Source organism: Mustela lutreola, chromosome 9 (assembly GCF_030435805.1).
Source record: "Mustela lutreola isolate mMusLut2 chromosome 9, mMusLut2.pri, whole genome shotgun sequence".
Taxonomy (NCBI): domain Eukaryota; kingdom Metazoa; phylum Chordata; class Mammalia; order Carnivora; family Mustelidae; genus Mustela; species Mustela lutreola.
The window spans coordinates 14,889,781-14,904,665 of NC_081298.1; the positions used below are offsets into that span (position 1 = coordinate 14,889,781).

The 14,885-nt window shown below is 53.2% G+C and overlaps 1 protein-coding gene across 1 annotated transcript; it reads right to left on the minus strand.

Moving 5' to 3' along the window:
• Positions 1-7,037: 7,037 nt before the first annotated feature.
• RBPJL (recombination signal binding protein for immunoglobulin kappa J region like) lies at positions 7,038-14,732 on the minus strand. The gene is made up of 10 exons (XM_059133055.1): positions 14,528-14,732; positions 13,045-13,115; positions 12,759-12,874; positions 12,335-12,509; positions 10,080-10,217; positions 9,600-9,709; positions 9,148-9,300; positions 7,782-7,937; positions 7,558-7,661; positions 7,038-7,470 (listed from the first exon to the last, which is right to left on the minus strand). The coding sequence occupies exons 1-10, from the start codon at positions 14,632-14,634 to the stop codon at positions 7,197-7,199; spliced, it is 1,404 nt and encodes a 467-aa protein (XP_058989038.1). The 5' UTR covers positions 14,635-14,732; the 3' UTR covers positions 7,038-7,196.
• Positions 14,733-14,885: the final 153 nt, after the last annotated feature.

Genomic DNA, 14,885 nt, shown 5'->3' on the forward strand with positions numbered 1-14,885 from the left:
GATTGCCTGTCTGTGTCATTTTTAAAGTTTGTAAGAGGTCATCCTTTCTGGGTTCTGTATCCCTTGATAGCCGTGGAGCCTGAGAGAGTTGGCCTGACCAGATCTGGATCCCATTCGTGGGGCCAGACACCAAAGGCAGAGATGTCAGAAGCCAAGGAAGGGCCTGGAGAGGAGGAGAAGCAGAGAGTGCAAGTGGCGGGCTCCCGGGTGGCTCAGCTGCTTGGGCGACTGCCTTCGGCTGAGGTCACGATCCCAGAGGCCTGGGATTGAGCCCCACGTTGGGCTCCCTGCTCAGCAGGTAGCCTATTTCTCCCTCTCCCTGCTCCTGCCCTCACTCACTCTCCGTCTCTCTTCAAGAAATAAAGTGCACGTGGCAACCTGTGGGCTTGTCATGCCTGCCTTGGTGTTTTGTTCAGATGGTTCCTTGTTTCAAACAAGTCCTTGGAGTAGGTGTCAACTATAGAAATGAGGGTGTTTCCCCATGTAAATCCAGATTCCCCACTACTCTGGGGGAAAACTCAAAAGATTGGGCTCCTCTCCAGCCATATGGCCACAATTGGAAGTTGCTCACAGTCAGGATCTGTCTAGACATGGGTTCTGTGGGTTGCCATAGTCTTGGTCCACCTGCTGTCACTCGACTTGACCTCTACAGGCATTGTGGTAGGCAGGTCTGGACAGAACCCATTGGTGCCTCTCTTGATCCTGGTAAAAGCCCTTTGCCAAGGGGGAACCTGCCCTGAGCTGGTCTGCAGAGTTAAGCCTGAATTCCAGGGCTTTGGGTTCTGGTGGTCTAACCTTGGTGCCATGTGTCCCAGTGCTTAGCTGGGTCAGGGGAAGGGCTCAGAGGAACTGGCAGTAGAAGCAAACCCTCAGGTCACATGCCTGTGCCAGAACCCGCTCTGCTTCACACCAGCACCTGCTTCTTTGGCACAATTCCACAAAGTGGGTGCTGTCAGTGTCGCCGTTAAACAGATGGGGACGCTGCCGCTAAGAGGTTACAGGAGCTAACCAAGTTAGTTACACAAGCTAACCAAGTGTATAGGTGAGATTTGAACCCAAGCACTTGGGCTCTGGAGTCCACACACAACCACATTGCCCATCAGAGCTTTTAGTGGCCCAAGGCCCCTTCACTGGAGGCTGCTTGGGACTGTTAACCCCCTCTGAAGCAGCCAGCCTGGCCTCAAGTCCCAGGTGGCTTGAGCAGATCTCTGTTCCTCATAACCGGGTTCTCGAAGAAGTTCCTCACATCTGTGAGACCTGGTAGCTGGTGGCCACGTGGCTGTTTCAGTTGAAAGTAATTTTTTAAAAACAAACAGTTCCTCATTTGTCCCAGCTGCATCTCAAGGGGTCAACAGTCACGTCCAGCTGCTGCCGCTCTGGGCCGTGCAGACACAGGAGAGCATTTCCACCGTTCCAGAAATCTCCGTCAGGCCTGTGTCGGGTGATGTGAGACGGTGGCTCGGGACCTCTGAACTTGGATTTCAGCTTTTACAGCTGTTACCTTGTGTGCCAGCAGCCTGCAGAGGGGAAGGTCAGAGCCAGGGACCAGAAGGTGCTCAACAAAAGGCGCCCTATTCTCCTCATCAGCGCCATCCTTTGGATAAGCTTAGCTCCCAAGAGGCCCCTCTATGACCTATCGCTGTACAAAATTACCCCCTGATGGAGGGGCTAAGGACCACTATCTCGCAGAGTTTCTGCAGATCAGGAATGTGGGAACAGCTGAGCTAGGGCATGTGGGGCCTCACGAAGTTGTCGTCAGAATGCTGACCAAGGCAGCAGTCATCTAGAAACTTGACCCGGCTTGGAGGATCCACCTCCAAGGAGGCTCACCCCCATGTCTGGCAAGTTGGTGCTGCAGGCTATGGAGAGGAGGCCGTAGTTTCTTGCCATGTGGACCCTCAAGGGCCGATTGTGCGTCTTCATGACACGGTGACTGCCTTTCCCCAGACAATGATCCATGAGAGCCAGGTGGAAAATACAATGCCTTTTATGGCCAAACCTCGGGTCCCTCACTGTCACTTCCACGAAGCAGCCTCTTGGTCCCACAGGTCAGCCCCATTCATTGTGAAAGGAGACTCCAGGAGGCAAGACCCCTCAGAAGCCATCTTCAAGTCTGGATTCCATATATCCTGGCTGCCGGCCAACTCTGGACAGGGCTTAATTTCCCTAAGTGCTAACTCTGAGTGCAACTTGGGATAATATTATTTCTGAGGATTGGGCACAGGATGCAAAGTAGATTTGAGACAATATTGAGCCATTTTGTTCATGATCTTGCCATTTTCCTGAAGCAGTAAAAACATGGATTCCTGTGTGGGGTAATTCCTCCATGGGACATGGGGAGGCCTATAGGCCAAAAAGATTCCGGCCGGGAATTTGCTATGTAGTTTTGGGGCGTGAGAGAGTCAGACTTCTAAGGTGGCCCCCGATAATTCTGCCCCCTGTTGTAGACACCTGTATATTCTTTCCCCTTGAACGTGGGCAGGACCTGTGAACATGATGGAGGCCACTTCTATGACCAGGTTACATTAGATAGGAAAGGCAAAGGGGTTTTGCAGAGGTAACTGATGTCCCAAATTAGTTGAATTAGTAAAATGGGAGAGTACCTTGGGCGGGCCAGGCTTAATGATTTGAAAGCACAGATAAGAGGGTCTGGAACCTTCCTGATAAGAAAGATGTTCTCCTGTTGGCCTTGACAAAGCAACCTTCCATGAGTTCTACAGCTACAAGGACATGAGTTTTGCCTACTGTGAACTTGGAATAGGATCCTTGGCCTCAGACAGACTGCCCTGTGAGCTCTGGCTCGCACCTTGATTACGGTCTTGGGAAATCCTTAGCAGATGACCCAGCTAAGCAATTGCTTGGACTCCCAGTCCATGGAAACTGTGGGACAGTAAACAGGTATTATTTTCACCCATTATATCTGTGGTAGTTTGTTACATGACATAGAAAACTAATACAGGAAGGTCACCTGCCTCTGGGTCACCAGTTTCCCGTCCGTGAAATGGAGGGGAGCACAATGTCTGCATCACCTCTAAATGTACTTCTGGAGGAATGACAATGACAGCAAGCCTCCCATATAAAGTGGGGACAGTGGAGGGACAGTGGGCCAGGTCCTGTTGAAAGTGTTTTACATATTTTGGTTATTTTATTCCTCATGACGCCTTGTGAAACCAATACTTCCCCCTTTACAGAAGGGGCAGCAGAAGCACTGAGCGTTTGAGCGACTTGAAGTTTGCCGAACCTGCCCAGCTTCAACATAAAACTTGACCTCCAAGATGGCTGTTGTCTGGAAAGCTACCATTTGTATTCCTTGATTTTAAGGTGATCCCTCTGAAAATGCATATGAATCATTAAGTGTGAGAAGGGAATAGATATATGTGTATCAGGACAAAATCAGCCAAGCCCAGGATACTTTTTGCCAGGATGAGGTGTGGACAGCACCCTTTCAGACACCAGCCAGGGCTGGGGAGGAGAGGGGGACGGTTTGAACCAGATGGGGGCTGGGGCATGAGTGCTGCAGAGTAGGCTCCCCATTAGCCCTCTATCATCAAAGTGAATCCATAAAGAAGTTGGTCACAAGGCTTTGCCTTCCCTTAGAACTTTGCCTGCCTTGGGGGCTCACAGCCAGCTGGAACAGGTGTTTACCCCTTCGGCCCCTGAAAGCATTATTGTGCCACTACTGCCCCCCCCTGCCTTTACCCCTGGGGTTTGGGAAGAGAGCCAAGTCTGCCTGGAGGGCCTTTTTTTTGGTGAGTGTGGTCAGGGATGACTATTACAGAACTTAGTGGACATTATCTAATTGGTTTCATTCCCCTTGAAGCTGTTTCCTCCTTCTCTTTGCTGTCTTCGTGGTCTGTGCCTTCAGCAGTCTACAGTCTTCCCCAGGGAGGAAGGTGTCTGAGAATTCTACCCACACTGTGGTTTTAATAGTTCCTCTGAGAAAACCCCACTTAAAAGAAACAAAAGAGAGAGAAACCCAAGAGTCAATGCTGAAGCCTGTCGACTAGGTTGGTTATGGCGGAACCTCAGGCAACATGAGCTGGTAAGCTAGGAGATTTTAGAACCGAGATTTTGACATTATTCTTGCTCTGAGAACCCCAGAGTCCCAGATTTAGCATCAAGAGTATAGTATTTAAATTAGGCTCTGCCATCAGCCTGTTCTTATTTCGTGGGTGGGCCTTCTCTCTGAGCCTGTTGCCTCCTCTGTAAAACTTGGAGAAATATGGACTAGAGCAAGGATTCTCAACCCTGGGGTTCTGATCCTGACAGTGTGAAAATGTTAAGATTAGGTTTTAAGACCCGAATAGTTCTTGAATGAGAAGTAAATGAAAACTTAACTCTTGGGCGGGAAACAGTGCCACCTGCTGGCCTCACTTTGCACTTGCAAATCTCCTAATTGCCAATGCAACGCACAGCTCTTGGTATTTATTGAGCTCCACTCAAAGTTCAAGGTACGCTAGTGTGCCCTCTAGGACACAGCCATGAGCCTCTTTCCCCAGGAGCTCACAGTCTAGAAGCAACAATCGACATGTACATAAAGCCCTTTGATCCAGGGTGGGTGGCCACAGGGTCCCAGTGAAGTTCTAGGGAAACACGAGGTGGGGCCAGGGTATGTGAATTGTACAGTCATTCAAGTCTCCGTACTTAGCAGGGCCTGCCTTGATTTTTATGCTCCGGTGTCACTGTCTTAAATTCTTAATGTTTGAACAAGGTGCCATACCTTTTCATTTCTCCTTTTTCCCCCCTACATACTTTTTCATTTTGCACTGGGTCCCACCCGTAAGGTATGTAGCTAGCTGCTCCTCCCCTGGGGAAAGCTTAGAAGACGTGACCTTTGAGCTGGATTTGGAGAACAGCGTAGTAGGTGGAGGGAGAGGAAAGAAGAGGCCTATTCTAGTGTAAGAGACACGGTGGACAGGTGGAGCCCTTAGGCCTCCATGACAGAGAGGTGTGAGGGAAGTAGCTAGGGGATGGGTTACTAGGGGATGGGAGGAGTGGACAGGGAGGGGACAAGATGTCAGAGGGATTCAGGTTCGGGGCTAGAAGGACCTCCAAGCACAGAACAGCAGCTGGAACTCAAAAGACAGGCCAGGACTGGAGCTGTGAGGTCACTGACTTCCACGTGGGCGCAAAGCTGGGACCAAGGGCACCACTGTTCCCTGAGGGGAGTACAAAAGAAGACAGCTGCACTGCTGGGCCTGGGCTCTCAGGCCAGTCTGGGATCTTGGCTTCCAGGACTCCTGCCCTGTGGAGTGGCAGAGGAAGTCCTTGAGGGTAGAGCTGAATGGGCCCTCGTGCCCCAGTGCCCTGTGGGTGCGCTGTGAAACTCAGTCTCCTACAAGTGGCTTTCCTTCTTCAACAGCATCATGGGGCCGTGAGAGCAAACTCTCGTGAGGCAGGCTCTCGAGTGAGGGCCATTTCCCATTCAACTTGTTCGCTGCATTCCTGGGCCAGGATGAGTTCTCAGGGGCACGAGGGCCCTTCAACAAGCTTCTCCTTCCTCGCCATAGCAGGTTTTAGCCGGCTGATGGCAGATAACAGAGCTTCCCGAAGACTTTGGGAGGTTTAAAGAGCAAAGGTCATCTCTTCCCCTTGGGAAATGGGCCCTTGCTCACAATTCAAGGAAGGGCCCAGAGGGGTAAGAGCTCTGAACCCGAATTGCAGATCAGTTGTTGCCACGGGGCCGCATGGGGACTGGTTGCTGTCTCTGGCACCCAAGGTATATCTATATCCTTGGTTCCAACAGCCAGAGCCAGGACCCTGCCTGGTTTTTCTGCTTCCCTGTAAACCACAGAGTTGACAAAGTAGGGGCAGGTGGATCAGGATGGACTGTGATTTGGTCCCCAGACCCCATACAGAGTGGCCTGGTTTTTGCCCAGTTGATCCCAGGAGTTCTGCCCGGAGTTGTCCTGTGTTTTGTATCCTGTGTTTGCCCCAGGCCCGGGGAGCATCTTTGCATGGATTGGTGGGGGTGCATAGCTAGGAGGGTAACTCATCCCCAGAGTCAGCAGGTGGGCCCTGGGGCAAGGACAGGAGCTCGGGGATGCTAGCTTCTTCTGAACACCATTGTTTCTCCAGAAGAGGTCAAAAAGGCAGGCTCTCTGTTCCATCAGAGTTGTGGTCCCTTCTTCTGTGGGTGTGAGGGTGGGAGGAAGTACCCGAAGCACCCCACTCCTTGGGGAGATGGGTCATGCAGATCAGACTCTCCCTTGGCGTAGAGGAATCCCCTGATCTGCAGGATTGCATCCCGCTGGACTTGCAAGACAAGTGCCTGTGGGGACAGTTAAGATGGCAAGACCTGACCACTGTCCCAGGCACTGAAGGCAGAGGCCAGAGAGCAGACACAGGCAAGGGTACTGTGCCTGGTCCAGCCATCGCCAGTTCGAGGAGGGGCAGATCTTTGGGTTCCAGGGTGGAAGCCGGCACTCAAGGGCAGGACCCTCACGCTCCAGGAGGGGCTTGATGCTTCCCATGGGATCCAGTGTTCAGGATCGGACCTGGTGGTCCAGCAAGCACCTGCGCCAGGTGGGACTGCGTGTGCTGGGGGAGCCCAGTGCTCCAGGGGAGACCTGGTGCTCTAGGAGTGACCTACTGCTCCAAGCGAACCCCAGAGCTCCAGGCAGTTCTTAGTGACCCAGGTAAGAGCCAGTGCTGTGGGCAGGCCCCGGGGCTCGAGGCAGTTGGCATTCCAGGGCAGCTCTAGCACTCCGGGTAGGAAACGATGCTCCAGGGAGTATTTCAGGAGCCCACGCTCCATGCCTGCGTGGATGACACTACGTGTCTTCTCTTCAAGAGGAGACGCAACCGCTTGGGGGGTAAACACCCCAGACCTGACCTCTAAGAGTGTGTGAAATCCTAGTGAGACTTGGAGGAAGAGAGAGAGAGACAAAGTTGGAGCGATAGGGACACACAAGTAGGGAGCCGTGCATAGTTACTCCAGGAGAGAGAGAGAGAGATTGGTTGCTTGATTTAAAGAGAGAGTCGGACAAACACAGGAAGAGCCACACTCGCGTCTGGACGCAGACACACAGCATCACTCAGGTCATGTCTTGTTGTATAGATAAAGATGAATGAGTGACAGTTTCAATGGCCAGAGCGTCCCCAGACCCAGGCTTTGGCCTTCACTTGGCAGCAAAGGAGCAGGGGCCAGGGCCAGGGAGCCAGAACACCGGCCCAGGCCGGCTGTGGGTGGGGACCTAAGTCTGGATGAAGAGGTGGAAGTTGGTGCGCGTGAACTCGTGGTGGATGCTCTCCAGCAGCGCGTCGGCGTCGGGGGCGGGCTCCGGGGCGCCCGGGGGGCCGGGCCTCGCGCTGTACTCCGGGGTGTAGGTGAAGGAGAAGGCGCTGGGGTAGAAGAGGCCGTCGGCGCGCACCAGGCTCACGGGCACAGTGATGGGTGTGCGCAGCCAGCGCCAGTCGCTGCCGAAGGCGGCTATGTCGGGCACAACGCACACCAGGGACCGCGGGCTCCTGGGGGTGGCACCGAGGTTAAGGCCTCAGGAATTCCGATGACGCGCACCCCCGTCCTCCGCGGCCCAAGGGAGGCGCCCGCTGTACCTGTACATGGTTTCCGCCTCCACGTCCCCGAACCAGACCTTGAGCCCCGAGTGGAAGTTCTCACCGTGGAGTTCCAGCGTGGCCACGTCGCCCCCACCGCTCAGCTGGGGGAGGAAGGGAGCAGGGTGCGGTGGCCGAGAGCCTGCTGCTCTCCCTCGCCAGCGCCTCCGCCGCACCCGGAGTCAGATCCCCGCCCGCCCACGGCCGCCAGCGCCCAGAGTCACCTCCAGGGTGCTGAGGAGGGGCACCGGAGTGACCGGCTCCCGCGTCCACGCCATGCTGGTGCTGAAGGAGAACTCCACCGCCTCGGTGCCGATGATGGTCCAGCAAGAGCTGTCGTTGAGCAGCGCCCTGTTTGCCTCCTTGGGGCAGGGGGAGGCCTGCGAGGAGACGAGGGAATGGTGGTCACCCGCATTGGGGGAGCCAGCATAGTGCCTGAGCCTTTGCATTCTGGGGTCCAGTCCTAGGCTCTGAGCTTTACCTACCCTGTGAGCTTGGACAAGACCCTGATGTTCCCGGAGGCAAATAAGTTCGCTGAACTAGCTAGTTTCTAATAGTCTATTTTCTTTTCTACTTGCTTATTTTATTTTTAAAAGATTTTATTTATTTATTTGACACACAGAGAGATCACAAGCAGGCAGAGAGGCAGGCGGAGAGAGGGGGAAGCAGGCTTCCTGCTGAGCAGAGAGCCCGATGTGGAGTTCTCTGCCAGGACCTTGAGATCATGACCTGAGCTGAAGGCAGAGGCTTAACCCACTGAGCCACCCAGGTGCCCCATTTTCTTAGGATTTTAGAATGTTATTTTTTAACATTGTGCAATTCTACTCTACATTTTATTTATTTATTTATTTATTTATTTATTTGACAGAGGGAGTGAGAGAAATATCTCAAGTAGACAGAGAAGCAGGCAGAGAGAGAAGGGGAAGCAAGCTCCCCACTGAGCAGGGAGCCCGATGCGGTGCTTGATCCCAGGACCCTGGGATCATGACCTGAGCCGAAGGCAGATGCTTAACCACTGAGCCACCCAGGAGACCCCCCACACCATTCTACATTTTAAGAAAATTCTTTGGGAGGGATTATTGCTCAATAATAATGTTATTTTCTACATAATTATTTTATTTCAACATTCTATGACAATATTATTTTGGAAGTTATACTGCTTAATAATAATAATATTAGCAGTAATAATAATAGTAATTTTCCACATTCTATAATTCTACATTTGATCTTAGCCAAAAGGCCGAGAAGTGATCATTCTATAATTCTATGGCTTAACATTTTATGATTCTGATGCTCTCTGCACAATAATACTCAATACTATTCCTTATTGTGAATTTAAGTTTCGTTCTATAACCTTATCTCTAAACATTCTATGACTCTTAATATTCTCTGGGAAGAAGCATGACTCGATGATATCATTACTATTTTTTCTTCATTCTTGGATTCTGTCCTGATAGTCTGCGGTTCCAACATTCCATGGGAGGTAGTGTTGCTCAGTAAGCAGCAGCCGTGATGGTGATGATCTTATGACCTATGGTTCTCTGGGTTCTGGCTTTCTAGGATGCTTGGTGCCAGTACCCTACCCCTCACCTGGAATTGCACCACCTTGTCTGTGGCCAGGCATAAGTAAGTGCCCACCCCTCCGGGAGGATCACCAGGAAACTGGAATGCACACTTGTGCAGTTGGGAGATGGGCTCGTCCACGTCAAGGAGGGCGCACTGTTTGGCTACTTTGCGGATGATCTACAACGGAAGGGGAGCAGGGCAGTAAGGTGCTTGGATGGCCAGAGGCTGCCCTCCCAGCTAGCTTCCCGCTATCCAATAGCCATGCGGTCACTGGTAGGCTCCTCCTACCCTGCTCCACGCCCCGCCCACCCTTTACCTCCATCCCGCTCCACAAAGCCCGGATTATGCAGAGTGAGAACAGGTGTCTTTAGGCCTTGGGCTCTCAGCCTCTAGCCCTGCCCTTGTGGGTCACACCTTCCATATGCACCTGTGGGGATCCTTCCCTCTCCCCCCAGGAATGCCCTCTGTTCTCATACCATTGGAGGTAGTGTGATGCCTGTGACAGTACAGACAAGTTGCACTAGGGAGCCATAGCGGACGTAGCCTTCTCGAGGCGGAAAGCCCCCCTGAGAACAGTGTTCATCAGCTGGGGTGAAAAAAAGGGAAGGGAAGAAAATAAGGTTTCAAGATTTTGCCCCCAACCCTGCCCTCCTCGCCTCTAGCTCCAGCCCACTTCACACATGGGTCTTATGGGTGGGGTCGGCATGCATCCTGGAGGGGTCCTCTGTGGCTATCTTTAAAAATGTTTGCTCCTTGCTCCTCCTGCTTGAGAGGAGAGGAGAGGAGAGGGCTGGACATTGGAGCCAGAATGGCTTGGACCAGTCACAGACTCACTGGGAATTTGGGGCAAGCCTTCATTCCATGGGCAAAGTATACTTTTCTCAAGGGGTTATAGGGAAGGTGGAGTGAACTCATGCATGCGAAGTGCCCAGCCCCGGGCCTGCTGCTGTGGTTACCCAGGTGGAGTGTGAAAGCAGCCCACTGGCGTGCGCTGGCCACAAAAGCCCCGTCCTCCACAGAGAGGTAGCGCGTGGACACGGTCTGGGAGCGCAGGCGGTTGAAGAGAGAGACCTTTGAGCCCGAGGATATGCACACTGTGAGGGGAGGTGAAATCAGCACCCAAGCCTGGCTTGGTTCCTTGTACTTGCCAGACAATTTCTGGTCCCCTGTCCCCTGTGTCAGTCCCCTTATATGCTCCCTGGCCTAGACACACTGGGCTGATTTTATGGTCATTTACCTAGCACCTGTGGTAGTCCTGCTTTTGTGCTTTTGTACTTTTGCCTGTTCCTTTTTTGCTGCCTGGGTATCCCAGCTCAGCAAGTAATATTACCAACTGTTCAGCAAGTGCCTTCTTTCGGGCGGGCACTGTGCTGGGTACTGGGCACCAAAGGGTGAATTAGACCCAGTTTTGCTCTGGAGGAGTTCACGTTCTCAGAGAGGAGGGACATATATATATATAAAATTTCAAAATGATGTGGTAAGGCTGGGTGAAGGAGGGCATCCTGGAGGAGGTTATACTCTCAGCTGGGGAGCAGGAAGTAGGTAAGGGTTGCTGAGGGCCTTCGTAAGCAAAGACCATGTGGTGTGAGACAGCAGTGTGATCTTTCCAGGGCTTAGCACTGATCTCTTCCTGCTTATCACTCATGCTTAGAGCCATGGTTTTGTTTTCTGATTGAGCTCTGACCACCTGAGGAGAAAGCACTGGGTCATCTCCCTCTCTCGCCTGCTAGGCATACCGTAGGTGCTCAATTTATACTTAGTCCAAGTTCCCATCCATTGGATAATGATGATAGCTAACATTTGCTGTGTGTCAGGTACTGTTTTAAATGCTTTATACATGCTAGCTCACTTGATTCTCTCAACGGAGCTCTGGGGCAGACATTATCTCCATTCAAGAGAGCTACCTTCTCCACATCGCAAGGCTGGCTGGTGCTTAGCGGAGTCAGGATTCAAACCCACCCATCCAGCTTCAGAATCTGCACTCCTAACCACCACACGATAGCACCTACCTGATACCAAGGGCCGGACAGAGCCTTGCCTGGGTCTGAGAGGTTCTACGGGGTTTTTTAATAGACAGAAAGTAAATATGATGGAGGGACAGGAGCTGGGCTCTGGAGGCACACTGACTCAAGTTCAAATCCTGGCTCGGTCTCTTCCTAGCTGGGCAATCTTAGCCGAGTCACCTGGATTGTCACCTGAATTGTGATAGGCCCTAGGAGTTCATAGGAGTTCATTACATGAATGGATGAATGTCCCAGAGCTCCTTTTCCTCATCCCTGACATAGGAACAATGATAGTACCCACTTCAGAGGGACACGATGAATATCAAATAGGATGATTCGTCTTAATGTTGTCCAGGAGAGCTCCACCTTTCCCTAGGTCTTCCCCCACCTCCCTGCCAGGGTAGAGGTGATGTCGTCATTGTTATTCAGCCCGACCCCCCTCTCAAAGCCCCCAGCCCTGGGATTTGTCACTTGGCATCTAGGGCAGTGCTTATTTCAAACTGTCTCTTTGAGAAGCGATGTGTGTCCTTCTCCCCTGCTAGGCGGTGGGTTCCTCCAGAACAGACACTTGTCCTTTCTTTACAGGGACGCGGCAGCTAGCACAGAGCCAGGCCTACATCAGGCACTGAATTGGTACTTTTGACTAAATTTCCGTCACTTTTAATTAATTTGTCTTGGGGCGCCTGGGTGGCTCAGTGGGTTAATCCACTGCCTTCAGCTCAGGTCATGATCTCAGTGTCCTGGGATCGAGTCCCGCATCGGGCTCTCTGCTCAGCAGGGAGCTTGCTTCCCCCCCTCTCTCTGCTTGACTTTCTGTCTACTTGTGATCTCTCTCTGTCAAATAAATAAATAAATAATCTTATAAAAAAATAAAAAAAAAAAAAGTTCACCTTTAATTAATTTGTCTTTAGCTCAGTACCTGCCGGCCATTTTTGTCTGCTCTGGACGCCCGCTCCCGCCCCCTTTCCCAGGGTCTGGGCTCTGTCCCCTTTCCTCTCTGCTCTTGCTCGCCTAGTCCCCTAGTTTCTCTTTCTCGGACCTCCGCCGCACCTGCTCCCTCAGACCCCGCCCCTCTTTCTGCCCAGGCTCCACCTCCCCCGCTCTGGCCCCACCCCTCCAGTCTAGGCCTCCGTCCTCCCCAGTTCCGCCGCTCCAGACCTGGTGGCCTATCCCCGCCCTGCCCGGCGCTCACGCCCCGCACGGCTCACGGTCGGTGTTTTTCAGCGACTGCTTCTTCTGCGAGGGCTTCGAGATGACCTTGATGAGACGGCTGTGGAAGGTGCCCAGCTCTCGGCCCCCTCTGTGCACCAGACGCAGCACCAGTCGGAAGTGCTTCCTCTTGTCTGCGTCCGAGATGTACAGGGTCTTGGCGCAACCGAATTCCTACGGGGTGTGCGGGCGCGGGACCGTCTTGTCCCAGCTCTCCGCCACCAGGTCTGCCCCATCAGACGTGACATGAAGCCCCACGATCCCAGCTCCCGGGCTCACCCTCGGGGCAGAACCCCGGTTCTCCCGCCTCTCTACCTATCTCTTGGCTTCTTCGGGGAGGGTGATGGGTGCAAAGGACCCCTCCTCGCCGAGGGAGGGGCAGGGATGGGAGCAGGAATCGGCCCTTGTCCCGTGCGCTCTCACCCTGGAGTCCGGCTGCTCTTCGAAATTCAACTTTTGCGTCTCGGCGGCGCTGCCGGACGCGCCGTCCAGTCCCATGTAACCGCAGACCGTGGGCCCGGTTTCCCCTGCCTGGTGGGCTGGAAAGGGACGCGAGCGGGCTCAGGAAGGACTCAGGTGGCAGGCAAGCTGAGTCCTCGCCGCCAGAGGGCGCGGCGACACTGCGCCTGCGACCCGCCCGGCTCCCAGGCCCCGCTGTGCAGTCCCCCAGCAGGGGGAGGCGCCGGGCAGCTCAGGAGTCCGTCCTCACCTTGGCCCTGCACTGGCTTCACTCTCCAGCCGGGACCTGCGAGGTAGACACAGGGCGGGGGGCAGAAGAACCTGCGGAGACATGCAAACAAGCGCAGGACTCGCACGTCCGTCCCCCACTTGACCTTCTCTAGACTTCTCAAAGGCAGCATAAATGGGGCAGGATCCTTGATGGTTCCTCCAATTTTCCCACCGCCCTCCCGGGGCTTCTCCATGACCGTGGACCCCATTAACATCTGAACTTTCTTTTATCACTTCTTCCACTCAACCCATTAATCAGCCCTGTCTCCTCCACATTCAAAACATATCCAGAGGGGCGCCTGGGTGGCTCAGTGAGTTAAAGCCTCTGCCTTTGGCTCAGGTCAAGATCTCAGGGTCCTGGGATGGAGCTCTGCATCAGGCTCTCTGCTCAGCAGGGAGCCTGCTTCCTCCTCACTCTCTGTCTGCCTCTCTGCCTACTTGTGATCTCTGCCTGTCAAATAAATAAATAAAATCTTAAACACACACACACACACACACACACACACACACACACACACCCAGAATCCAAGGGTCTCTTACCACCTCCACCTGAATCCCAACAGCTGTCAGTTTTGCCTGGACTGCAGCATCAGCCCTCCGCGGCTCTCTCCCCTTCCACCCCCCACCCCAACCTGCTTTGCACAAAGCAGTGGCACCGTCTTTTCCTTTCTTTAAAAGCCCTAGTCAATCATGATGCTTTTCTTTCTAAAACCCTTCGGTGGTTTAAATTCAAACTCCTCACATAATGTGGCCCCTGCTTTACCTCTCTGACTTTAATCCCTGTAACATCCCTCTCCTTTTCTATTTCCAGCCCCTCTGACTTCTTTTGCACCAGAATAGGCCAAGCTGGTACAGCTTCAAGGTGTGCGCATTTTCTTTTCTCATTAATGGGAGCACACTTCTACTGGATTTTCTCCAATCTGAGTCTTTTTTACGTTCGTCTCAGGTCAGCTGTCACCTGCTTAAAAGGCCTGCCCACCATCTTGACATTTCTAGCTCAAGTGTCCCCCCCGCCCCCGCTTCAGTTTCTGCTACATTATGCTATTCTATCACTCTTCTAGCTTTTCTCACGATCTGGAAGGATCTTGATCACTGATCTGTGGGGAGTTTGTGGTCTGTCTCTTGCCCACTACAGTGAAGATGCCTTGAGAGCAGGGGCTGTACCTGGCACCTGGAGATGTTAGGTGCTGGGCCCAGTGCTGTCCAGCGAGTCTGGCACCTGATAAATGCCCACTAAGTCCTTGGTGAATGACAGAAGGAATGAATGGATGGATGGATGAGTGAGTGGGGACTGTGGAATCACAGGAGGTTCCAAAGTGGGAGCTAGTAGGGGCTGATGAAAAAGGCTAGTGATTGGCCAAAAGTTGAGCCCCGAGTCCTCCCCAGGGTTCTAAAAGGCACCAAACTGGGAGGCAAGTATAGAGTGGAAGGTGGCCGCTTGGAGGGGCTGCTGAGGCACCTACCGCTTCTCATTTCCATAGGACTTCTGGGCTACCTTGGCGTGCAGGATCCGCACAGTCTGCGCACCCTGTTGCTGCAGGCACTGGCGCACGCCTTCCCTCAGGACCATCACGCGCTCTGGGGAGGACCTGGGAGTGGGGGCAGGCCGGCGGGGCAGCAGCGATTGTTAGGGGAGAGCGGGCATGGACCCCAGCAAGCAGGTTGAATTCAATGCAATGCATGGGGGCAAAGGACTAATTTAGTTCTGCTTCTGACCCCCCACCCCACGCCCTCTTCACTGGGGATCAGGGAGGGGAAGCGTTAGGCAAGAGAGGGGATTTGGGTGTAAGTTTGGGTGTAAGTCATGGGTTAAATTCTTAG